Source organism: Lepidochelys kempii, chromosome 8 (genome assembly GCF_965140265.1).
Source record: "Lepidochelys kempii isolate rLepKem1 chromosome 8, rLepKem1.hap2, whole genome shotgun sequence".
In the NCBI taxonomy this organism is placed as follows: Eukaryota; Metazoa; Chordata; order Testudines; family Cheloniidae; genus Lepidochelys; species Lepidochelys kempii.
In genome coordinates, this window is record NC_133263.1 from 78,984,687 (window position 1) to 79,011,012 (window position 26,326).

At 39.2% G+C, this 26,326-nt stretch overlaps 1 protein-coding gene and 1 long non-coding RNA gene across 3 annotated transcripts in view; one reads left to right on the top strand and one right to left on the bottom strand.

Annotated features, from left to right (window-relative positions):
- Positions 1 to 22,580, top strand: part of SYDE2 (synapse defective Rho GTPase homolog 2) — a 52,587-nt gene extending 30,007 nt beyond the window's left edge. For both annotated transcript variants that reach the window (XM_073357195.1, XM_073357194.1), the window contains 4 exons: positions 1,696 to 1,822; positions 13,020 to 13,201; positions 15,587 to 15,818; positions 21,460 to 22,580. In XM_073357195.1, coding sequence (XP_073213296.1) covers positions 1,696 to 1,822; positions 13,020 to 13,201; positions 15,587 to 15,818; positions 21,460 to 21,962 — 1,044 coding nt within the window. In that variant the 3' untranslated portion in view covers positions 21,963 to 22,580. The remainder of the gene's footprint in view (positions 1 to 1,695; positions 1,823 to 13,019; positions 13,202 to 15,586; positions 15,819 to 21,459) is intronic.
- Positions 5,107 to 18,466, bottom strand: LOC140916120 (uncharacterized). Its single transcript, XR_012160426.1, has 3 exons — positions 18,320 to 18,466; positions 7,879 to 7,959; positions 5,107 to 5,521 (listed from the first exon to the last, which is right to left on the bottom strand). It is a non-coding gene; the product is annotated as an uncharacterized lncRNA (long non-coding RNA).
- Positions 22,581 to 26,326: the final 3,746 nt, after the last annotated feature.

A 26,326-nucleotide genomic window follows, 5' to 3' on the forward strand; every position in this document is an offset into this window, starting at 1 on the left:
GACTCACTGTGTAGCCTTAGACAAACTAGTCAGTTTACCAGTCAGTAAAATAGGGATCAAAATAACTCTCTCACTCTTAGAGGTGGTTTTAGGTTTAGTTCTTTAATGTTTGAGAAGTGTATGGAGAATGGGGGTTACCAAAATACAAAGTTGTTTTTAAAATAATAATAATAACTGTATCAAGTTAGAGCGTGTAGAAGTATATGCACCATACACTCTTCAATGCATGATAATCATGTACAGATACCGTTCCTATGTACCTGAATGTGTTGGATTACTTTAGGAAGTATAACCTCCTGGTTTGTATAAAAGTGTTGATGTAACTTGAAACAATGTACATGTTGGCATAATATCTTAACACTTCTCAAATTTGTTTCTTGGTTACCTGATGCTAGAGTAGATCTGTTGTCTCTTGATACCCCAGTGGATATGATATCAAATATAATTTAAATATTGGTAATGATATAGTTAATTGCTGTGAAAACAAGTGTGTCAATACTCAATTACTCACTTAACAAAATAAAATCAAAATAATTTCTTTGTAAATTGATTTACAGCATATACTTGTTTCTTAATGTGCATGATCCGTGGCCATGTTTCACAGGTATGAAGCTTGTTTACTGAAGGTCCTATTAATCATCAATAGACTAATATCTGTAGAATTACCTTACAAAGTCCAAGACAGACTTTCTAATTCAGATTATTTTCTGCTTAAACTCAAAGAAGAATTAAACAGTTACGCTAGCACAAAAGCGGTGAGCTGAACAAGCAGAGTGGTAAGAGGGTTGCAGGTGAAACTGCAACCTACTTTGCATTATTCATTGAGATTGTACCCACTCATCAATGCTTATAAAGAGTAAATGTGATCAGAGTTCTAGTTTGTGTATCACAACAGAAGAAAATGAGTGTGGAAGTTGTTGTCTTTTTTAAAGAAGCCACTAGAAAGTGAGCAGCAAAGAGCACTTAGATTAATGCAAAGACTTCATAATTTTTCTCTATTTTGTATTACAGCTTATTGTTCTAGTGCTCCGTTACAAATTATTATAAAACATTAGTGAAGTTGATTAAGATATTGTTCCCATTCCTTGTCAATAAAAAGGGTTTGTGTGTGTGGGCAGCGGGAGAAGGGGGAATGTAAAAATGAATAGTCTTTTGGGGAGTGGGTTGTTTGCTTTACACTAATATTTAACACTAAAAACATTTTTATTGGGTAGAGTTTATTAAAACATTTACTCTTAAACAGAACATTACTAGCATCTGTTGTGGGTACATGGAAGCCTTTTTGTGCTCTTCCTGAGTGACTCAATGATAAATCAATACCTTAATAAAAATCACTTTCTGTCAAAGACATATTAGTTCAATATGTGTGGCTGTGGACATCAGCTGCATCCATAGAAACAAACTGATAAGAGACTGAGTTTCACTATTGTAGAGAACATTATTATTTATTTACTATTATAAGCCAGACTGTGGACATTGTACACTATTGATAACATGTTGCTGTTTGATGTCAAAAGATTTTGCCATATGCTTTCATTTTTTACTTAAGTAAGTTTTTGGGTGTGAGCATTTTTTGATCCTTAACTGAAGACATTGTAAAACATCTCATTCTTTTCATGCCAGTTATCTGAGTAGCACTACTTAGTGCTCTGTAATGGGTAATATGTCACAGTGTGGCCATGATTTCACTTCTAGGTTGTAGGCCTGTACCGATTATGTGGTTCAGCAGCAGTCAAGAAAGAGCTTCGAGAGGCGTTTGAGAGGGATAGCAAGGCTGTTACTCTCTGTGAAAACCAATACCCAGATATTAATGTGATAACAGGTAATGCACTTACTTTTGTTTTTAATATATAGCCATGAGAAATCTCTATCTAAATAAAGAAAATTATGCTTTAAAATGGTTCATTGGAGTGTCACTCAGACAATCCATTAGCTACACTTTGTTTTGCTGAACAAGAAAGGGAAGATGAATCCTAACTTTTCTCATGTAAAAATGAGATGTGCCAGTGATAGAGAAACAGTGTAATGAGTTGTGGATAGAGGTTGGAAGTGAATGGAGGTCTCTGTGGTATGCCAAACCTTTAAGACTATTTATTCTTTGTATTGTGATAGCTCCTAGGAGACCTAGTCGTGACCAGTACCCTATTGGGCTAGATGCTGTACAAACACAGAACAAAAACACAGTCCCTGCTCCAAATATCCTACAATCTTAAGAGAAGAGACAGCATGTGGATATAGCCAAATGGGAGAGTACAAAGAAACTTGTTTGATTTATGAGCTTAGGCCCCAGTCCTTGTGCTAATTTTACAAATTATTCCATTGACTTCAATGGGACTACTCACAGTACAGAAAGTTAAGCATGTCCATAAGGCCTTGTAGAATTGGGTCGTTAGAGCCAGGTCCTGCTCCCATTTAAGCCAATAGCAAAACTTCCATTGACTTGTGTGGGAACTAGATTAGTGAATAGTGCATAGAAATTCAAGGTGTGCAGTGGGAAATAATTAGCCATTAATCTGATTGTATGCATACTTTTTTGGGTCATTTATAGAAAATTAATTTGGGGCTCATTTTATCCAAAGTCTTATCTGTCTGTGTAGTTCATACTCCTGTGACTCAGTGGGATTTCTGGTAAGGGTTTGGAGAATTGAGACCATTTTTATGAAGAGAATCTTAGTTTGGATAGCCTTCTGGAATAAACCAAAAAATGTTTTGTGGTATACGCTGTGCATTTCACCTGTAACATTTAGTAGTAGGAATCTTTGGCTTTTTAAAAGGTGGAATAATTTTATGACTAACGTTAGTTTACATAACAAATACTAATAATCTATTTTCAGGCTTCATGGTATAAATTGATGGCCTGCAGAAATTGGAATGGAGTTTTTCCTTCATATACATTCAGGGCTTGAAAATTTACTCAGCATGTGGTAGGCCAGGTGCAAATTTGCTGGGCCACAACACCCTCTGTCACTTGTAAAGAAATAACAGTTGTGTTATTTAATTGTTTGGTACTTTAATTTCCAACATATTGTCAGTCAACTTTCTATTTTATGCATATTTTAAAAAAGTAACTTACTGCTAAGGATGGGTGAGTAGAAGAAAAACTTTATCAGCAGATTTTATGCAATTAATTTTACTGTGTTTGCTAAATAATATCTTTGCAGAATAGAATTTGACCAACCCTATTTCCTGTAGCTACCTTGGCTAGTTTCATTGTTGGTTTTTGCCTTCTCCAGAAGCGTCAGTTACTGGCTACTCCCAGAGGCAGGATCCTGGATTTAAATATATATTCTTTACTTTGAAAGGTTGCACAATGAACACTCATCAAGCTCCTTTAAAATATTCTTTGATTTAACTTCTTTTAATAAATTCACAAGAAAAAGTGATGATAATTCTTAGGACCAGCTTCTTTCAGGACTTTGTTATGGTCCTGTGTTGCTCTTAATCATTGTAAACAAGCATTGGAAATGCAGATGACTGTTATTGCTTAGGTTTGTGAATTAACTCATAGAAACAAGAGTTTAATTATGTCAAACATCAGAAACCAACAGCTTAATAGTGAGCTGTAACTAAGTAATGGCCAAACAGATGTACTGCTAAGGCAAGTTTTGGCTCAATAAAAAATGGAAATAACATCTCGCACCTTAATATAAAGCCTCATGTACTATTAAACCTTCAGCATTTACAGAAACAATTCAGACACATGGGAGACTTATGAAACAGTTCACATCCACACCCAGGAAAAACTTGTAATATTTCTGGGGTTGCCAACCCTCCAGGAATGTCCTAGAGTCTCCAGGAATTAAAGATTAATCTTTAATTAAAGATTATGTCATGTGATGAAATTGCCAGGAATACGTCCAACCAAAATTGACAACCCTAAATATTTCACAGCATTCCAGTTACCTGTGCAACTTACTACTGCAAGTATTTCTTTTGATGTAAGCTCATGTTTGACCTGGGATAGTGCTAAGTGTAGAAAGAAAGCCCTGGTGTTGCAGCTGCACTAGTCTGGTCCTTCCAGCAAAATCCCACAATACTGTGGCTAAATAGAAAAGATCACTTTAATTTTGTAAAATTCATTGGTGCATGCTTTTGTTGTTCTTGATTGTTACACTACACCTGTTTGAGTGTGCAGGGTCTCCTGTACTCCTGTTTTGAACTACTGCAGCTTCTCAATGTTTTGCATTTGACTTTTTTTTTATAAGGTACAAGGCATACAGTTTTGAGGTCTTTGTTTTTAAGCAAGAATCAGATATGTTTCTTTATACATTATAAAATGTATGCTGCTTTTGTTTCTAAAGAAGAAGCATATTTTAAGGAATCCCATTTTAAAAATTATTTCCTACAGCACCTCTTCAACTGTGCAGTTCTGAGCAGACTCACAAAGCACTGGTTCTCTAACAGTTGGCAGGGTTGCTGTGTGTCTCCGCACGCTAAACTGGTTATCTTCCGCATACTGTAGCCAGTTCTGTCACTGGTTACAATCTAAACAGTTCAGTCTTTGATGAGCCTCTAATGCCTACTGACATACCAGAGGCATCATGCATACTTTTCCATCCTGATTTGTAAGTATCTGTCAGTGCATATTTCACCTATGTTATCTCTTTGTTGCTGAAGAACAGTTTTCTTAATGTTTTACTGTAGTGTTTGCAACGCTAAGTCTGATGTGTATGATTAATACTTTTATAAGCCAAACCATGTGTTCCCTAAAATATGAATAATCATAAATCTTGGCTCTTTTGAAGACTAGTGCTTTATTTGGGCCCATATTGAAATTTGAGGGGTATTGTTGGTTTCAAAACATTATGCAGATATTTTCTTTTGAGAGTTCTCCAAAGCCTAAGAATGAAAATTTAATGATTTAAGTCTTGGCTGAGAAATGCTCTGGAGGCGGCACTGGCTTACACGCGATTAAATGCACTCGTGGCTCAAAATAAAATGGGCTGCCAGGTTTAGGAACAAGCCCAGCAGCAATGATGTTACGTCATGTCTATTTTCATCCATGTGACTTCACATCTGTGAGTTAAAGCACATAATACGGTTACCAGTTCAGTGGGTCAGGAAAATGAGAAATTAATGAAGTGGATGGTGGTTTCTGCTTGCTGTCTAAATTCGTTCTGTGTGGTGAGCGTTTGTGCGAAGGAGAATGCAGCAGTAAGCTGGTAGTCAGTAGAGCAAAGCTTGAGGTTAAAAAAAATAACTGCAGCCTCTTACAGGGCTAATTTAGCAAAGGGAACAGCAAAAGGATTGAGAGGTCAAAGGGCACTCCATGGCTCAAAACTATTCTGTTATTCAGGGAGTAAGCAAGAGAAAGTTATCTTGGGGGGTGGAGGTGAGGGGGAGAAGTTGGTCCCGTGACCATGGACACTATTACATGGAGCTCAACAGAGATGTTTTTAATAAATGGTTGAGTGTTCTCGCTATGTTATAAACTTCAACTTGTTTAGGACATTTTCCCTCTTCCTAGTTCCCATTGCAAAGTAATTCTGATCTCGGATTCCTCTTTGAAGAACAATTTGATCTGAAGCACAAAAGAAAAGGTTATAGAAAATTATTGCCTCTTGCTTCTTCTGCTTAATACCTAGAACCACAATGTACAACAAAATTCTGCCAAGTTTGTTACATAAATATCCCACACATGAAATATAGGCCTCTAAAATAAGGGGAAAGGAATGGAAATGTGGAATACGAGGCCATAGTAAGTCATTTAACAGGGAGTACTGTGATCAATCCATCCACTTAACTCTGGGCTGCATGATTTAACAGAGTAGTACAAAATTCAGAGAGAATATGGGCATAGGAAAACATGTATGGTATTTTTGTTTCCCCAATGGAACATTCATATTTTTGAAATGCACTGTAGACTGTTACCTGTTGTGTGGTGATCTCTAAAGACATGATGGTGAATCTTCATCATCTGCTTCTGAATACTCACTATATGTTACATGCCCCTTTGGTCTTAAGTTACACTAAATTAAAACAAAAAATCTCCTGAGTTCTCTATTATAATGGGAGCCTGGTAGCACATGCTTCAGTCAAGATAACTATGTAGTCCCTTCTGTGTGTCCAAAATGTTAATTTTTGTGATGTCTGAAATTTCCTTTCTAGGACTTTTCCCCAAAGTGAAATTTTTTGTTAAATTTGCACAAAATCTCTTCAGCTGTTTCTGATTTGGGCATTAGTGGGAAAGAAAAGTACTTTGCACAGTGTACCAATAAACTATATATATTAGGGCTGTCGGTTGAACGCAGATAACTCACGCGATTAACTCAAAAAAATTAATAGCAATTAAAGAAATTAATCGCTATTAATTGCATTGTTAAACAATAGAATACCAATTGAAATTTATTAAATATTTGCGGATGTTTTTCTACATTATCAAATATATCAATTTCAATTACAACACAGAATACAAAGTGTACAGTACTCACTTTATCTTATTTTTATTACAAATATTTGCACTGTAAACATTATAAACAAAAGAAATAGTATTTTTCAGTTCACCTCATACAAGTCCCATAGTGCAGTTTTTTTAATCATGAAAGTGCAAGTTACAAATGTAGGGGGTTTTTTGGTTCCATAACTGCACTCCAAAACAATGTAAAACTTTAAAGCCTACAAGTCCAATCAGTCCTACTTCTTGTTCAGCCAATCGCTAAGAGAAACAAGTTTGTTTACATTTACGGGAGCTAATGCTGCCCACTTCTTAATTACAGTGTCACCTGAAAGTGAGAACAGGCATTTGCATGGCACTGTTGTAGCTGGCGTTGCAAGGTATTTGTGCCAGATGTGCCAAAGATTCATATGCCTCTTCATGCTTCAGCCAGAGGACATGCTTCCATGCTGATGATGCTCGTTAATTAAGTTTGTGACTGAACTCCTTGGGGGAGAATTATATGTCTCCAGCTCTATTTTACCCACATTCTGCCATATATTTAATGTTATAGCCATCTCAGATGATGATCCAACATGTTGTTTGTTTTAAGAACACTTTCACTGCAAATTTGACAAAATGCAAAGAAGATACCAATGTGAAATTTCTAAAGATAGCTACAGTACTCGATCCAAGGTTTAAGAATCTGAAGTGCCTTCCAAAATCTGAGAGGGATGAGGTGTGGAGCATGCTTTCAGAAGTCTTAAAAGAGCAACACACTGATGTGGAAACTACGGAACCCAAACGACCAAAAAAGAAAATCAACCTTCTGCTGGTGGCATCTGACTCAGATAATGAAAATGAACATGTGTGGGTCTGCACTGCTTTGCATTGTTATTGAGTAGGACCCGTCATCAGCATGGACGTGTGTCCTTTGGAATGGTGGTTGAAGCATCAAGGGACATATGAATCTTTAACGCATCTGGCACATAAATACCTTGCGACGCCAGCTACAACAGTGCCATGCAAATGCCTGTTCTCACTTTCAGGTGACATTGTAATTAAGAAGCAGGCAGTATTATCTCCCGTAAATGTAAACAAATTTGTTTGTCTGAGCAATTGGCTGAACAAGCAGTAAGACTGATTGGACTTGTAGGCTTTAAAGTTTTACATTTTTATTTTCGAATGCAGGGTTTTTTGTACATAATTCTACATTTGTAAGTTCAGCTTTCATGATAAAGAGATTGCACTACAGTACTTATATTAGGTGAATTGAAAAATCCTATTTCTTTTGTTTTTTACAGTGCAAATATTTGTAATAAATATAAAGTGAGCACTGTACGTTTTGTGTTCTGTGTTGTAACTGAAATCAATATATTTGAAAACGTATAAAACATCCAAAAATATTTAAATAAATGGTATTCTATTGTTTAACAGTGCAATTAATCGCGATTAATTTTTTTAATCACTTGACCGCCCATATGTATAATATATAATAAACCAACCTTGCTTTTTGAAGAGGGCCACAGCAATAAAAAAACTGTAATCTGAATCTTGAGATGGATCCTTGAAAAGACATGCCTTTACTAGATTGAAAGGAAGGGTAAAAAATATTATTTAAATATATGTTGGATTGAATACTGTGTACTGAGTGTGCGTGATATAACATTTCTTTCAGTTGGGAAGTGTGCACTTAAACTTAGATGCACGTCTGAGCAATGCACACCCATTTAGCATGTCTGTAGGTAAGAGCCTGCTCTTGTTGATGTAAATTTTGAAATTCGCATTGGTTTCAACGGGAGCAGAACATGGCTTCAAGTGTGGACTGTTTGTCTCTAGAAGTTTATAATCTTCTCAAACTGAGAAGCTCCAGATTTTTTTTGTTTTCCTTTTTCCTCTGCCCTTACTTTCTTTCCTTATTTACTTATAGGCTTTAAAAACCTAGGAGAGTTAATGTTAAAAACTATTAATGCCCTGATAAAGTTATACAGCTAAAACTAGAACAAATCAGCTGTGCTTTCAACGGCAGTGTTAATTTGGCCATGTTGCAGTAATCAGAAAAGTAGGAGTAGGAAATAGTACATTTGTGTAATAGGGGTGAGTTAATGTTGCTCTTGGAATCTTAGGTCCCCATTTTCTGACTTGCTACAATTGTGACTGTTCTTTCCTAACATTATTTCAATGCAGTACATTTTCCTTTTTTCCTTTTCTTTCAAAGAAATAAGAACAAAGATTGATAATAGTTGTAATAGTTATATTTCACGTATGAAGACCATCTAAGGAGGAAAAATTAAATCTCTCCACTCTGTGTTTATGCAAAATTAATTTTTAACAAAATCTTTAGTGACAGTTTACTTGACAGCTGGCTCATAGGGCAAGCTTTGCACTGAGATTTGTAACAACTCTTGCTTTGTTAAAAAACACAAAAGTGATGGTATTTCTGTCATGGTTTGGGGAGTGATGTGTCCTGTGTTTGGCAGATACTTAAAATTATACCTCTCTATTTCCTGCTTCCAGCTCTATCATCCTAGATCGGGGTGGGCAAACTTTTTGGCTTGAGGGCCACATCTGGGAATAGAAATTGTATGGCGGGCCAAGAATGCTCACAAAATTTGGGATGGGGTGTGGTAGGGTTTAGGGCTCTGGTTGGGGGTGCAGGCTCTGGAGTGGAGCTAGAAATGCGGAATTTGGTGTGCAGAAGGAAGCTCCAGGCTGGAGCAGGAGAGTGGGGTTGGGGGGAGGCTCTGAGGTGGGGCTAGGGAGTTTGGGGTGTAGGAGGGTGCTCCGGGCTGGGACCGGGGCGTTCGGAGGACAGGAGGGGGATCAGGACTGGGACAGGGGATTGGGGTGTGGGAAGGGGTGCAGGCTCCAGCTGGGGGTGTGGGCTCTGGGGTGGGGCTCGGGATGAGGGGTTTGGGGTGCAGGAGGGTGCTCTGGGCTGGGATCGAGGGGTTGGGTTAGCATGCTGGGAGAGGCTCAGGGGTGCAGGCTTCAGGTGGCACTTATCTCAAGCGGCTCCTGGAAGAAGCGGCATGTCCCTTCTCTGGCTCCTATGCGGAGGTGTAGGCAGACATCTCTGTGCATGTCCAGCTCTGTCTGCAGGCATTGCCCCTACAGCTCCCATTGGCTGTGGTTCCTGGCCAACGGGAGCTGCGGGGGTGGTACTTGGGGCAGGCGTAGCATGCAGAGCGGATGCCCCTGGCTGCCCCTAAGCACAGGAGCTAGAGGGAGGGGGGGCATGCTGCTACTTCTGGGAGCTGCGTGGTGCGGCCCCTGACCCTGCTCCCTGCCTGGCACAAGGCAAGCCCGAGACCCCACTCCCCAACAGGAGCTTGAGGGCCGGATTAAAACGGCTGGCGGGCCAGATGCGGCCCGCGGGCCATAGTTTGTCCATCCCTGTATTAGATGCTGCCACGAACCAAAGTTAATTATGGTAATATTTTATGAAAAGGAGTTTTAGCTAAAATGAAATATCAGATTGTAATATGTTTAACTGAGCTTTATCTTAATTAAAGTGGTTATTTGCATGATACGCTGTGCTTGGACATTTTGTAGCAGAGATTGCCTTTTTTAATTTTAGTTTTTTTAAATGAGAGTAGTAAAAGAGGTAGGGCAGAGAGAGGTAAAAAGCTACACATCTTTAGGAGGTTTCCTTGTTTTCATAATACTGTGGTTTTTGCTTCTAGATATCTGGCCTATGTTTGTCGTTTCCAAGTGGCTATGATTAGTGCTCTTGTTTTTTCTGTAAGCAGTTGAAATAGTACTCGGTCTGAAGTATTAGCCAGGAGTTTAGACCTGTTTACAAAAATTTTCAAATGCTGAGGTTAACTCCCCGCACCCATTCACCCGCTGCCCTTTTCCTTGATTCTATATTAGACAGATGGAGAGGCTCACAGAGGAGCAGGTATAGTGAAATGCTTCCTGGCTGTTGGCATCCCACAAAATCACATTTCTTTTCTCCTTTTCCTTCTCCCTTTGTACCCCAATCCTTTCCAAAATGACCTCTATAAATGGTCATCTGCATGTCCCTCGTTCCAACATCTTAATGTTGGAACTGTAGCAGTAATTCTCTACTAGTTAGTGTTTTCTGGGATCAAGAAAATTTTCAGAGGTAGGTCCTTGCATTCACTGCTGCAAAAGTCTGTAATCTTGATACAGTCTTACGTTTAGTGAGAGTTGCAGGAGTTCTGCACTTCTTGGGCTTGGACATATAGTTGCCAAAGAGGTGATAGGTGGAAATGTCAATGAATGGGAATGGATGCTGTATCCATTTTATTCTGTGACCACTGATCTACTTGTTAACTAGTGCAGCAGCTGTAAATGCAACAGGTGGTTAGAAAGTGGGACGTTGGGTGGGGTTGATGTTTTTTGTTTTAGGGAACAGCTGCTCTTTTCTGCTTTGGATTCGTGTTAGTAGGCAGAGTATGGCCTTTATTGGTACTTGGTAATCAGGCACATTTTATAAACCAAAGTAAGAAACAATGAGATGAATAGGAAAGAAATTAATCACCAGGCACACATGAAGCCGTGTGTCACTAGACTTTGGCGTAGCAGAGAGATTTAGGTCATTCCTAGTTACTGTAGCTATCCCTTCCCTTTCCTGAGACAGCAGACATGTGGGAAGGCTACTGTCAGCTTCTTTTCTGCTCTTTCCCTACTTCTTGTAAATGGCAGGATCCTGGAGTTACATTCTCCAACTCACCCTTGAGAGAACTGTGGATGAGATCACTGATAGCATGCAGTTTCCATGCATGCATGTGCCCACCCATACAGGCATCTTTCCTTTGAGAAAAAAGAAAAGGAGTACTTGTGGCACCTTAGAGACTAACCAATTTATCTGAGCATAAGCTTTCGTGAGCTACAGCTCACTTCTTATCAGAGCTTATGCTCAAATAAATTGGTTAGTCTCTAAGGTGCCACAAGTACTCCTTTTCTTTTTGCGAATACAGACTAACACGGCTGTTACTCTGAAACCTTTCCTTTGAGAGTATCAGGCACCTGTCATATGTCAGGCATCCTCTGGTGCCTTCACCTGGATTAAAACACTGTCTGTGGGCCTCAGTATAAGTTAATGTAAATGCAAAATAGTTATTCGAGTAATCAAGAACTTTTATGTTATTTTCTCTTTTGGTATTTTGGGTCTGAATAATTCTAGACAGTAGTACTGCACTGCTTTTCTTCTGGAAGGACAGAGTCTTTTACAGAAGATGGTAGAACCACCAACGCAGAGGAGCTGGTGTAGTAAATAGCACTGTTGAGAGCCTAACAAAAGCTCTATTGCACTGTCATGCAGCAGAGCCAGCAAGTAGTGTGGAGCAGAACAAAAGGGTCTGGGGAAGAGCAAGAGAGCAATCTTAACCCAGTGGGGGCAGAGTCCCAATTTTGATGCACTTGTAGACTTGCACTGAACAGCAGTGAGAAGCATTATTTGTATGAATAATCCTGTATTGAGAGAACAATATCACTCTCATTCTGGGGCTGCTAGAGTTCTGTCATTAATGGGTGTATTTAAGGTGTTTTCAAATTTTTAATGTGTCCTGGACTATGAAAATGTCTGCGAAAGAGAGTTCTGATTCGAAATAAGGCAATTAATCTTCATTCTTGTGTGTGACTTTAATACTAGTATGAATTGCGTATGACAAGTTTTGGTGGAATGCATTTGTGACCTGTCAGAACTGGAGAGATTTTTATCATGGAGAAGTAATATGCTCTCATGTAGCAGTCATTACTGCACCTACTGTGCACAACACAGGCAGTTTCTAAAGTGCTCTGTATACTGGCACTGCAAAAATAGAGGAAGGATAGTTCAGTGGATGGGGACTGGCTTGGGAGACCTGGGTTAAATTCTTGATCTACCACAAACTTCCTGGGCAAATCACTGAGGGTATGTGTACACTGCAGCCACAGGCTATGTATGATTTAACCTAGCTAGCCACCTGGGTCATTACCCAGGGTTCTGGACTGGGTTGTACAGCCCATGCTGAAACCTGGGATGCTGCAGCTTCATCTATTCGGCATCTGTAAAATGGGGATAATAGTATTTTCCTACCTCTCAGGGATGTTTTGAAGATACATTCATTTAAAGATTGTGAAGAGCTTAGATACTACAAAAAGAAAAGGCGGACTTGTGGCACCTTAGAGACTAACAAATTTATTTGAGCATGAGCTTTCGTGAGCTACAGCTCACTTCTTATGCTCAAATAAATTGGTTAGTCTCTAAGGTGCCACAAGTCCGCCTTTTCTTTTTGCGAATACAGACTAACATGGCTGCTACTCTGAAACCTGTCATTAGATACTACAGTAAATATAAAAGAGAGAGGTCTGAAGTGGGTCTGAGGTAAGTCTAGTACTAATAGTGCTATAAGCATATTTGAAAAAGTTTCCAGAACCCCAAAATGTTACGAAGTAATGAAATAACGTCATTGGGCAATTACACTCCCAGTAATTCAAGCCCTTGGGAGCTCCCCAAATAATATGATTTTAGTCTATTCTTATTTCCCCTATGCAAATGTAAGATGTAGAAAACAGCCTGGCGAATTCTCTTGTGGGAGGAGTGCAGGTTATGTGCCTTACAACTCCCAAGAAATTCTGCAACGTGAGAGTCTTCAGTTTGTTAAATGCATCTGTTCCTGTGTCTCTTGTGAAGGTGTCCTCAAGGATTATCTAAGAGAGCTGCCCTCTCCCCTGATAACTAAGCAGCTCTATGAAGCAGTGTTAGATGCCATGGTGAAAAATCCCTTGAAAATGACAGCAAGCGGTTGTGAAAATGACCCAAGTGACTCTGAGCATACGGTGGCCCTTCTGGATTGTCTGCCAGATGTTGAAAAGGTGAGTACTACTGGCCAGCTAAAAACATAATAAATCGCCAGTTGCAGAAAGGGAAGGAACCCTTATTAGACTACACATAAATGCTGCTGAGTTCTTATACTTCCTATTTGTAACCCAAATACCCACTTGATAGATAACACTTTCAAGCTGTCTTTAACTTTAAGATCTGCATTGCTGGGTTTAATTTGTACTTTGTGTGATTTACCTCTTCCGGTGTACAAAACTGAATTAAAAATGGCATACAGGTATTTTTTAATATTGTGAAAACTCTGACTATGAGTTGTATTAAATTCCCAGAGCTCTTTTTGTTATCCTGGGTCTCCTGGCCAATGCTTACCTGAGTAATAGCATTCCTCTCCCCTAAACATATGTGATAGGGCTATAAGCTGCCATATGTTGTAGCGTAAGAGCTGCCGTGTTCCATCCAAGAGCATCAGTGCATCCTTGACAGGCAAAGTGAACCCTGTATATAGATTATGGAGTGCTGTGGGAGGATTCAGTCTGAAAGGCACTCTGTAAATCCCTCTTGCTGAATTATTATTATTAACAATAGTGCAATAAAACTTTAACCTTCAATGTTTAATTGAATGTTATAATAATGTTATAATAATGTTAATACATCTATTTATGCCAACATAATTTATGTTGGCATAAATAGATTTTACAAGAGCAAAAGTTAAAGGTTATTAACAGAAAAACTAAAGAATGCGAACTGACTTGATTAAGTTTAATGTGTTTACTGTAAATGGACAAGCAAATTGCTTCTAAGCAAAGTAGAACGTAGTAAATGTTTAACCTTTAGCCAGCAAAGTGCTTGTGTTAAGTGTTTTATTACCTTAATTTAAAAGATGAATTAATGTTCCTTTAAGAAATTTTTATTGACTTGATTGCCAGCTGTTTGCTGGTTTTTCACTTCTGTGTTGTAAAGTGCCCAGAGTTCAGGATGGATGCTTCAGTAATAAATAAAATGATCCCATAGACAGCAGCTAGTCTGCGCTGCAGAATTGAATGCTCATTCTCCATCGAGGAGGACTGCATTTGAGGTGGTGAAAGGAGCAGGTCCTGCTTCTGTGTTTGAACATCTTTTCTGTTCTTTGATAGTTCAACGACTGCTTAACTTCTTGGTCTTACCGTTTAACACATAACAGTACAGTGCCATTGCTTTCAGAGGTGCACATCCGATGGCAGGTGTGCCCAAACCGCAGCTTATGAGCCACGGGCGGCTCTTTCACAGTTAAAGTGCAGCTAACAGAGCCCCCCCACCTACCACACTGGAGGAGTCGGGGGGGGGGGGGGAGCTTGTGGCTTCTTCTCTGCGGTGAGGTGGTGGGGCTTCAGCCCCATGGGGCATGACTGCCAGGGCTTGAGCCCTGAGATTCCCCTCCCCACGGGGCTGAAGCCTGAGCCTCGGTAGGCACATCTAACTCTCAAACTTCTGAAGATTATCATATGCAGCTCGGAGGGTTAGTAAGTTTGGCCACCCTATCCTATGACTATGTGATGTATTGCCTGAGGTACCATTCTCTCTTCCTGATGATATGTGTTCTTCAGGAGAGATTAAAGGAGCAGCCTTGAACATTTTGAGCAGATACTAACCCCTCATTGGGGTGTTTATGGGGTTGCACATTCATAAACAAAGCCCTTTTCTTCAAGGTTACAACTATTCCTAGAAGTTACCCTTCTAACTGAGGGGTGCGGTACAAAGGACTTGAGTGTCCATGGCTGACAATCCAGTAGTTTTAAAGAATACTCAATTCATGTAGGGCCAGATTTGGCCATCCATAACACCTGTTGAGTCGCATTGTATTCTTCTAGTCCCACTTTGTTTAGTGGAACTATCACTGGGGTAAGGAGCTAGACAATATGAGTAAAAGCACCAGAATCTAGTCCTTAATATTAAATGAAAGACACTTCCCCTTTGCAAAAGAATCCTTGTAAGCTAAGCATTTTGAATGCTGAAAAAGAGGTAATTCTAATAAGTCATTTCCACTTAAAGCAGACCTGGGTGGCCAGAAAACTGGATGGAGGTCAATTTTTATTTTTATCAAGCCAGACTGACTTCTTGTGTCCCTGCTGCTTCTTCAGTTTCTTTCCTTTCTCTGATGTCCTCTTTTCACTGTAAGAAAATCTATACACGTAGATCAGAGGTCAAGTAAGAGAAAAATTTTTTGCCCAAGACATCTGTTTTAACCAGCCTGCACTGTAATGGAGTCTAATACAACTTGATGTTCAGTGCTTAGATACTGCAGTGATTGTGTTATGGAAAAGCCTTAGATATGTAACAAATACCCTTGAAAATAGCGCTGTTGAGCAAGAGCCATAGCATGATAACGGACTGTATTTTTGCTGTATCTAGTTACCTGAAACTTAACTTTTTCATTTTAGGCAACCCTAAAGATGCTGCTGGATCACCTGAAATTGGTGGCATCTTATCATGAAGTAAATAAGATGACATGCCAGAATTTAGCTGTGTGTTTTGGGCCTGTCTTACTGAGCCAGAGGCAGGAGACCTCCAATCATAATAACAGAGTCTTTACAGATTCAGAAGAGCTTGCTAGTGCCCTGGACTTCAAAAAACACATAGAAGTTCTTCATTATTTGCTCCAGCTATGGCCAGGTAATAAAATTTATGAAATTAATTCTGTCTGATGAGAAAGCAATGTCAACAGATCCTAAAATATAACCAGATCTTTTACTGTGTGACTATAGAGTGTGGTTTACAGGGTATACAAATGGTATTGGGGCTCTTCTCAGTTATTGGTTAATATGTCACAACATACTAAAGAGACCACAGTAATTTTATTATCTATTGTATCCAACTGTTCTATCAAAATGTGTCATTCAGTGAGAGATCCTGTGCTTTGGTGATCTATCTACCAACTGAAAATGACAAGATTTTTAGTGTATTTTGTGTGTGGTTCTCAAGCAATTGTGATAAAAGATACAGAAATAGGCAAAAAACCCCACCTAGTGGCGGTGCTCCTACACACCACCTAACTCAGGTTTCTGATGTGTTTGGTCATTTTGCTGGCTTTGGCCTGAACAGGTATAGATTCTTTTGGTTTTATGGGTTCTTAACTTGCACAGACAGACCTGCTGAATTATTATTTGTATTACAATAGTGACTAGAAGCCCCAGTCAGAATTTGAGACTCCAGCTGTACAATTGTGTAACAGAAGGCTTTGGGAAAATAGGTAATGAGCCAATCTCTGAGAGGTGCAGGGCACCCATAACTCCCATTCACTTCGTTGTGGATTTCATGTGCTTAGCAGCTCTTGGGAACAGGCTCAAGTAGAAGGGAAGGGAAACGCTGATATTTTTTAATGAACCTGCCAGAATGCAAGTGAAGGACATAGTTCTGTTCGGATCTGTGCTTCAGAGGTGGAAGGATGCTGCTAACTTCTCATTTCCTAAGGCAGGGGTGGGCAAACTTTTTGGCCCGAGGGCCACATCAGGGTTCCAAAACTGTATGGAGGGCTGGTTAGGGAAGGCTGTGCCTCCCCAAACAGCCTGGCCACCGCCCCCTATCCGGCCCCTCCCACTTTCTGCCCCCTGACTGCCCCCCTCAGAACCCGTGACCCATCCAAACCCCCTACTCTTTGTCCCCTGAGCGCCCCTTCCCAGGACCCTCACCCCTAACTGCCCCCCCAGGACTCCACTCCCTGTCCCCTGACTGCCCCGACACCTATTCACACTCCTGCCCCCTGACAGGCCCCCCAGGACTCCCACACCTATCCAACCTATTGGATAGGTGTGGGAGTCTGGGGGGCCTGACAAGGTTCCCTGTCCTCTGACACCCCCTGCCCCAAACCTCTGCCCTATCCAACTGTCACCTGACTGCCCCCTGGAACCCCCTGCCTCTTATCCAACCCCCAGCCCCCTTACCATGCCACTCAGAGCAGCAAGTCTGGCAGCCGCGCCACCTGGCCGGAGCCAAACAAGCTGCCGCGCTGCTGTCCAGAGCGCTGCCCGTGCGGTGGCGTGGCTGCAGGGGAGGGGCCGGGGGACAGCCTCCCAGGCCAGGAGCTCAGGGGCCAGGCAGGACGGTCCCACGGACCGTAGTTTGCCCACCTCTGCTCTAAGGTGTTCAGGCACCTGATCAAAGCCCATTGTAGTCAGTGGAAAGACTTGCATTAACTACCATGGGTTTTAGATTAGGCCCCTTATGAATTATTTTTGTACTCTCTCTCCTGTTTAGTAGCTAGCTATTGAACTGGATCCTGCAGTAATCCAGAGTACCAGGCTCAGCTATTGCAGTCTCATGGTTGTAAACTGGAGTTTGAGAAGATTATTGTGGGGTTCTTTAGTATCTTTTTATAATAGTTAAATATTCCCTGGCCAACAGAATCCATCAGTCACCAAGAGATATGTAAGTGGGAGGAAGATGAAGGTCTGCTATATCTCTTGTTTCCTGATGTGAACGATCATTGAAGCCCACTTAGTTTCATAGTAATCTGATTTGTGACAGTGATCAGAAGTAATCTATTCCATTACCTACCTGCTTGTTAATATGTGTTTCTCAAATGTGCACAGAATTAAAATTTTTATTTTTGAGATTGCAGAGGTTAACTATAGTGATTTCATGAACTGTTTTTTCATCTGTTTTGCCTTTAGGACATACTAAAGCCTCTTGGGAAACTATTTGCTTTGCATTAAAGTATCCTTGAAACATAAACTACTTGATATGAGATTTAAACCAAATCCAAGTCACAGAGATTATTTAGTTTTAACTCAAACAGAAGAAATCCTTGTTCTTTCGTATAAGATTAACAGTAGATATATAGGAAATGTCTGAGGCTATGTTGTGGCATGTGTTTGGGATGGCAAGTGACTCAGGTATAAGTGAAGTATGAAGGCCATCATATATTCTGTATATGCCATTCTTATTACAGAAAATCTGTTTCAGAAATGTTTAAGAATAAATATTTGTGTATCCCTTTTCCAATAAATCCTTCATACCAAGAGTCAAAATACAGGACCGGGAAGGAGAGGAAAATCATAATTATTACAAAACCTAAAAAATTACCTAAAATAGTTTTCCCATACAACATAATATCACAATTGAATTTGAGGTTGATATCTATCATCTGCTTGGGATAAAGAATAAAAATGCTGTACCTTTTAGAAAACGGGGAATCTCCACTTTTCCAGTGATGGATAGCAGTTGTTCTCCAGCTCTTTCTATCTGCAGACAACTCACAGGGAGAGCTGCCCAGTTTCTCACTGGATGGTTCTGAAAGCATTTAATTCCAGAAACCACCAGGAAGGAATCCTGCAACTCAGGACTGTGTGAAGGAAAGAATTAAATATTTCTCTGGCAAGTTGTGTAAGAATAAATAAATAAAAGTTAATGGCCATTTGAAACCATTTTAAGTTTATGTTGAAACAGTTTGAAGTGTTTTTCCTGGAGGGGGAGATGGATTAGCAGGCAAAGTGCAGGTCAGGCATATGGGCACAATGAATGCAGTCTGCAGTTTATTACATAATAACTGCATAAGTGGGAATAAAGGTGAACTTTATTAAAGGTAAACTTTCAAAAGTTTATTAATGTTTTTGTTTTTTAAGATCACAGATATATGTACTAATATATTTTGAAATAAAAGTATATGAAGTCCAAATTTTTAAATATTAATCTTGTAACTCCACCAGGTGTACCCTAGCTCCTTTTTTCTTGGGAGGAAGATCTCAAAGTGGGTGCTGCTTTATCTAGCTAGTAACTGTGGTTATTATCTTTGAGAGTCTTTAGAATGATTGAAGTCAGAGAATTGTTTGGGAAGATGTAATCTGTCTTTGGGTGGAGCTGTGAAATGCGGGGGTGGGGGCGGTAGGATGAACAAACAAGTGGAGGGAAACACAGGAGTCTTCTGCAGGCTCATTTAATTACCACAGAAATGCCAAAGTTCTGAAGATACCATGGAGAAGTGTTTTTTAAAAGTACCCTAAGGTTTCCTGTGCTACATTAGATACTGATCAGCATACATCATATTGTGGGACAGACAGTGACTGAGCCTTCGGGCATACCTCTTCATCACTATCTCAAGCAATAACTTCCACCCTGGGAATATCACTAGTATCCATGCTGCTGCTGCCGCCAAAAATGCTTGGCACAAAATCACTGCACCGCATGCTAATGCCATTTTAAGGTCTACAACAGCTGCAGCAATCCCTCTGTCTGTGAGCACCTACTTACACTTTATATCCTGGCAATAGGAATGATGAGTTTGTTAGGAAATTGCGTAGAGGAAGAAAAACCCAGTATAAGTATGCAAACTCTCATCCATTTGGTTTGGGGTGTTTTGTTTTGGATATTGAAATGTCTAATGCCCACTGCCAGTCAGATATTCTCAGCCATTAGACCAGCACTTTGTGGGGAGCCAGTGTTACTTCTGACTGTCACAGCAGTCTTGTGAAGCCAGTCGAAGGCCCTGAGGGGATGGTCCCCATCAGAAGAACTGGAACAGCTGCTTATCCAAAGGATAAATGGCAGTGCTGTGGTCTTCCATATTCTTCTGGTCTGACAATGATCCTGTCCTGGCACTGCCTCCACACTTAGGGGGCCAGGATTCCTATTCCTTCAAGATGTAACAAATGTACATCTGTTTCATTGTGGATGTGCTTTAGTATAACGACTCAACAGTCATTGACTAATAATGGAGCTGCTTGCTATAGGTTTGGCTAATTCAGCCTACAGAAATGAAAACATGGGTTGTATTTCTAGTTGCAAACTAAGGTGGGATTTGAACAAGTTGGTACCTTAGTTCACAACATGATCACTTCTGCTGGGAAACTAAAGCTACTAAATGTAGCTTTTTAGACAGGATCATGCAATACTGTCAAGCAGGCAAAAGATACCATAAGTAGAGAAGAGGTTTCCATCCCTCCTGTAATAAAAGTGTACAAACCAATACTGTACAGTACCTTTGGTTTACAAGAACTGTGCAGAACAATGACTACGGTGAAATTTAAAGTAAAATATGAATGCTTAAATGTAAATCAGTATTCTGGGGGTAAAAAAAAAATCTGACTCAAGAAGGAAAGATCACAGTCTAGTCTCTTAAACTTAATCTGCCTGTAGATTTAGCAAATTTGATAATAAACATGTTGTGCACAACTTCAATTTCCTTATTTTTCCAAGTGAAAACAAATGGGTCTTTGCTCAGTGGGAGAGTGTAAAGCCGGCAAGTTTTGCTAACCCTGGGACCCTTTGTGTTAATGGAGCATAGTCCAAACAGAAAGACTTTTGTTAATGTGAAATAAAACAAAAAGCCAAGAAAGTTCTTGAAGATTACTGTGGTATACCTAAAATGAGACTAATGTCTTGCATAGAGACCAGTTATGGGTCCAAAGAGAAGAACATTTGAGACCTCCCAGGACTGAGCCCTTTATGCTTAAATATAGAGGACGTTAATCAAAAAGTGACCGAGTTGGAATCTTCCTGATCTCTAGGTATTTGTGTATGCTATATTTCTAGCAGTGAAAGAGAATGCATAACCTGCTTCTTTAATTTCAAGAGGTAATAGTCCACTGCACAGCAAAAAGAAGTTAAGGTATTTAGGAGGCATGGGTCAGTAAAAATATTTGTACTGTTTACCATAGGAAGCCGGTAACAGAGGAGGAGTCTTAGTAACTTATGCTGTGTAATCATGAGTTCAGGTAACACACTCAAATGGGTTTGATGGTTTATTTTATCTTTGACATGGAGTTATGGCTGCTTAGATAAATTAATACAAAAGAGCTTCTACTGGTAGTGCACAAAACTTGGGACAAAAGAGAAATACAAGAGTTCAACTCTGATGTGCTTTCAGCTTCTCTAGGTGTTTCTCGAGGTGGTATTTTTATTGTGTTTTTTAACCTCTACAAGTGGTGCCTGCTTTTTGTTACACCATTTAGTTTGGAAGAGGCCTGTGAGCTAAGCTGTTTGCTTTTATTTGACCATAGCTAGATGATGATTAACTCATGCAGTTGAGTTTATCAACGCTCTGGAAGTTTTCTGTTTTTAAATGGACTTTTTCAGTTGCGGATTAAATATGGCATGAATCTTCAAAACTGAGCTTTCCATTAGATTTTCCTTCTAATCTAAGTGATGTCAGATAATGGCAGAAAAAATAATAGTGGAATGTGTTGGCCATAAGTTTGCATGTATTAATGCATGTTTTGAGTGTGTAAAGTAGAGTGAAATAAATGGACAACCTTTCATTGCTGGTCTCTACTAGCAATCTGATTGTTATGATTTTCATTAAACTTCTTCTTTGTTCTAGTGCAATGTTCAACTGCCAAAGAATCAACATACTCAACCATGTTTCCAGGGAACCAGTCGTCTTTGAATTATCTGAGACCCAAGAAGCAGCGGCCTCAGATGTTGAATTTGAGCAGTACTGAAATGTCAGGGGTACTTAGGCCCCGGCCAGCCAGACTAGACAGTCCCTCAAGTAATCGCTATGCAGGAGACTGGAGCAGTTGTGGGGAAAACTACTTTTTAAATCCAAAGGAGACCCTAAACGAAGCAGACTATGATGATGTTCCTTCAGAAGATACAGAAAGTGGGGAAGATTGCAGCAAAGTAGATGGACCAGATAGACAGATTGAACATGCAAAATCCACGTCTAAAGAGCATACATTTCAGACCTATTTGACAATGCAAACAATAGATTCAGCAGTGGACCACAGAGTAAACCTCAAAGACCTGCAAGAAAGTATTGATACTCTGATAGGAAACTTGGAGCGGGAACTCAACAAAAACAAACTAAATATCACTTACTAATTTCCTTGCGTGATACCTGCTGTTGATACCTCCCTGTTCCTCCACCCGTCTCTTCAGAAAAGTCTGTCTGTGGGTTTTTCAATGAATTGTGGAATAATCTGTGGCCTCCCTTGGATAAACAAATCCAATTTAGCCAATCCATTATTGTGGATCATTTTTCTTCTCATTAGAAGAATACATTGGCCTCATCCTCTGTGGTTTAAGTTGGCCTTTTAGACTATGCGAAATGATGTTAGGAAGAAGTGATTTCCCCTCTCACTCCTTCAAAGTACTATGCACTTGTGAAGCTTGGACAGTATGTGACAGGAGCTAAGGTGCCATCTTTGTCTGCTCTGTGTAGCAACAGCACTCTTAGTTCCTGAAACTTTATACCTGGTACGGACATGCCTCTTAGTAGAGGATTAGTGTTTCTTGGCCTGTGATTTGCAGCATGAACTTTAGGTAGATCCCATTCTACCATGTATGTCACCTTTTCATTTGCAGTGCAAAGGCTGTTATGAAAAAATGCTTTTTATACGTATGTAAAAGTTTAACTGTACAAAATATTATTGTATTCCTGTATTAACGCTTTTCAGTAATTATTTAAACCTGCAAAAATTAAATATTTTTCTAACCTTGTTTGTATATATTTATGTACATGTTTGTATAGTTATATTGGGAAGCGGGAAATCTGAATTAGATAAGGAAACCATTTCTAAAGAGCTCCACATTGTGATGCCAAAACAAGGAATCGCTTGAGCAATGTAGCATTTGATTTTACGCACAGAAATATGTGCCGAGAGAGAGGACATAGTGAATCATTAATATAAATGACCTTGTGTCACATGTTACGCTTCAGTTCACAGCTGTTGACTATTAACTACATAAAGAAACCATCCAGTTTAGTTTTAAGAATTATTCCAGCATTTCCTAAGTGTTTCCAGTGAACCTGTCTGTTCCCTTTAAAGGTGCCCTTCAGGCAAAGAAGGGGGATGGAAAGGATTGTGCTATTTATTTTTTTAATCCTTTCTGACGTATAAAGAAGGTCTGAAAGGGTTTTGGGTTTTCAAACTTTTATTTGGTGGGGGGGGATTGTGCTTTTTATTTTACCTTCAAAATAGCAGACTGTTAAGTCTTTAATACCTTTGGAGGTCATCTTGCATGATTCAGATGTTCATTGGGAACTTGGAGGTGATAAATATTTATGAAAGGCAGTCGTTTTCCCCCCCACCCCCAAGTGTTTTAATTAAATAGGTGTTAACCAAAACAAACAAAATCAAGAGTTTTAAATAGTCGGAATGAAAATTACATCCCTTCTCAATTAATCAAATTTCATTTCCTTGGTATCTGTGATCTCATAATACAATCATATCTCCTGTCATCCATAGTGTCTTCCATGGCAGGTAACTGAATTTCTAAAATAAAAAAAGCAGAGAAAATATTTGTTGTTAAATATTTTAAAAATCTCAAGCCACCTTTGTAATGTCGTAACAAGCAAAAGGGCACAAACCCATTGTTTTTCTTTTATAGGCCACAGCATTTTTACTGGGAATCCAAACATCCGGTCTTAATCAACTAGCAATATAGGATTTAACTTTCTTCTTTCTTTTCAGTATGTGAGCATCCTTCCATATCTTTCCTTTTGCCCTGTGGTAAGTGCTTTTAGCTAGTACATACTTCTATATATTGCCAGGTTTTATAGTTATTTATTTACAGTAGAATGTCATTGAGAACTACGGTACAGTTTTACCACCTTTTTCTAAAGGAATATCTGAGCATAGTTTCAAATGATTTATTCATTCTCATTAATTTATTTTTGTTATAAGTGTTAAAATATGCAATACAATATTGTTTAAAATGTAAATTTAACCTGACACATTTATCAATAAATCAATGTATTTTTTTAAACTTTTATACAGAATGTGTATAATTTTTAAACTATAAATTTTAATTCTAAATAAAAATTTGAATTGAGAATAAAATGTGATCAAGTCTAATAAGTGGTTATTTAAAAATATACTTTAAGCTATCTACTGTACATATTCTTTGGCAGAATATATTATTTAATTGTTCGATAGATACTCTAGTGGTTTGCAGAATTTTTTTTTTCAGTCACTTGGAGTATTTTGTTTTCTAGATTGCAATTGCATTCATATAGGATTTTAAAAAATTATTGTAATAGCTTTTGTAGTTGATCTGTTTTTGTAAGCAACTTTAAACCCAATGTTTTTGACCGCAGTTCTTGGTATGTTGCAAAGATATGTTGATGGTTTGGGACAATCTGTTTCCATATCATTTGTGTGAATATATTTAGCATTAAAATATTTCTGTATAAATATTCTTTGGTAAACCAGACTATTTCTTAAATTCTGTGTTTACAATATAGACTACAAATGGGTCCATTATGCAAAAATATTTGGAATTTTTTTTTATTATTAAATGTACAGACATGTATTTCCTAGTCTGAATATTGTGTTAACATTTTATGCAGCAAACACATTGCTTTATCAAAATTAATTTAAACTTTAATATTTTAACAACATTAGAACACAGTAACTGGATGACCTGTAATGATTTACCTGAATTAATGTCAAGCTCATGAGTTGTTTAATTATACTAAAGCTTTCCTGTTCAGAGATTTTGTATAAGGGATCTAACTGCAGGTAAACAAAACTTATTTTGCAGTTGAATGATTGTGGTTGCCACATTTACTTTTAAATGGGTTAAGACAACATCCTGTAATACCTTGATGTCCTGTAAACATCCCCCTCATTTGCAGACACAATTCCCTCTGGGTATTTTTTGTTTGTTATATACTGTGCCTATCTACATAACTGTTTATATAATAATATTTGTTCAAGTTGCAGCTTTCTGTCAGACTTAGCGTTGTAAAAGATTCTTAAAGAGATAGATTAGTATGTAAATTCCCCATGACCGGGGAAGTTAAATGCAGGGATTAGAAGAGCATAGTTCTAGCAAAGTGCAAATTAGTATTTGTTCTAATAGATAGGTCTTCATGACATACAAGAGATGAGCCTCAGGTTCTGCAGTCTTTACTCAGGCAAAACTCCCAATGAACTCCATGGATAAGCCCTGAAATGCTTATTTAGTAATAAAATAAAGTTTCTTGAGTTACCCATTTCTGTGTGTTTTTCCCGTATAGTTCATAAAGGCGGTAGTGCAGTGGTTTACACACTGCAGGGCCTCTTACTACCAAAAGGGATTTAAAAACCAGATTTTAGAGAACATAATATAATTCACAGGCAGACTGTCTTTGAGCTATGTGGCCTTTCTACTGTCCCAGATAATGAAGAAGTTAGATGCAAATGAAGATGACACAGAAATGTGTCAAAAAATCTTTCTCACTAGTATGCAAACTGCTTTCCCATAAGAAAAGTGTGGATATTTAAATATTTGTACTGTCTGTTGATGCGCACACAGCATGCCCAGGGAAAGCACCAATCAAATGACTTAATTTACAGTCCCATGGAAACAGGAGAATGGAACCAAGATTTATACTTCTGATACTGCTTAGTCACTGTCTTACAAAATGATCACAACACGTATCTGTAGATCTCAAAGGTAAGTACCATTTCACATATGGGGAAACTAAGACACACAGAGTTTATCTGATTTGCTCTTGGTCATACAGCAAGACAGTGGCAAAGCTGGGGCAGAACCCAGGTCTCCTGACTCCCTATCACTGATGATGTCCACTCAGCTATTCTGTCTCCGGCAACATGCATCTCAGTAGCCAAAGCAATGTGCACCTGCTTTGTGAAGGAAACTTCAGCTGCTTCCCTCAGAATGGAGGTGTTCATCCTTGTTTGCCAACACTCCTACCATGGCTGAGCTACTGAATATCTCTGTCTGAACTTGAAGCAGTTGGAGAAGTAAAGCGGGAATACTTCCATTTAGACATGTTTAAGGTTGATCGGGAAGCCAGGCACCAATCTGGGCATGCATTTACCCCAGTTTGAGGAAAGGGTGAGGTGAGGTCTGGTTGCTGTGAGATTTTTGATGTGAGCTTCTCCAGGCTGGAAGCAGAGAGAATCTCCACTCAGCTGTTTTATTTCCTCCACAACAACTGGAGCAATGAAATTTCTGAAGCTGGTGATTCTCAACTTCTTCCCAGTCTCCCTTTGGCAATCACATGCCTTCCCAATAACAACTAGGTTGCTTGGTGATTTTGGGACAACATAAAAACAAATTTGTTTTAGTGGGGTGTGATGTGGCAGCTTGGTTAAACCCCTACTCTCCAGAGCCCAGTTTGTTTCTGTGCTGTTTATTTCCATTCTCTAGGTATAGGCCTTTACTTATCTTACTGATGACCATCCCGACCGTAGCTCCCGCAACTCTCCAGGTCACGCTGCACTTTGGTTCTG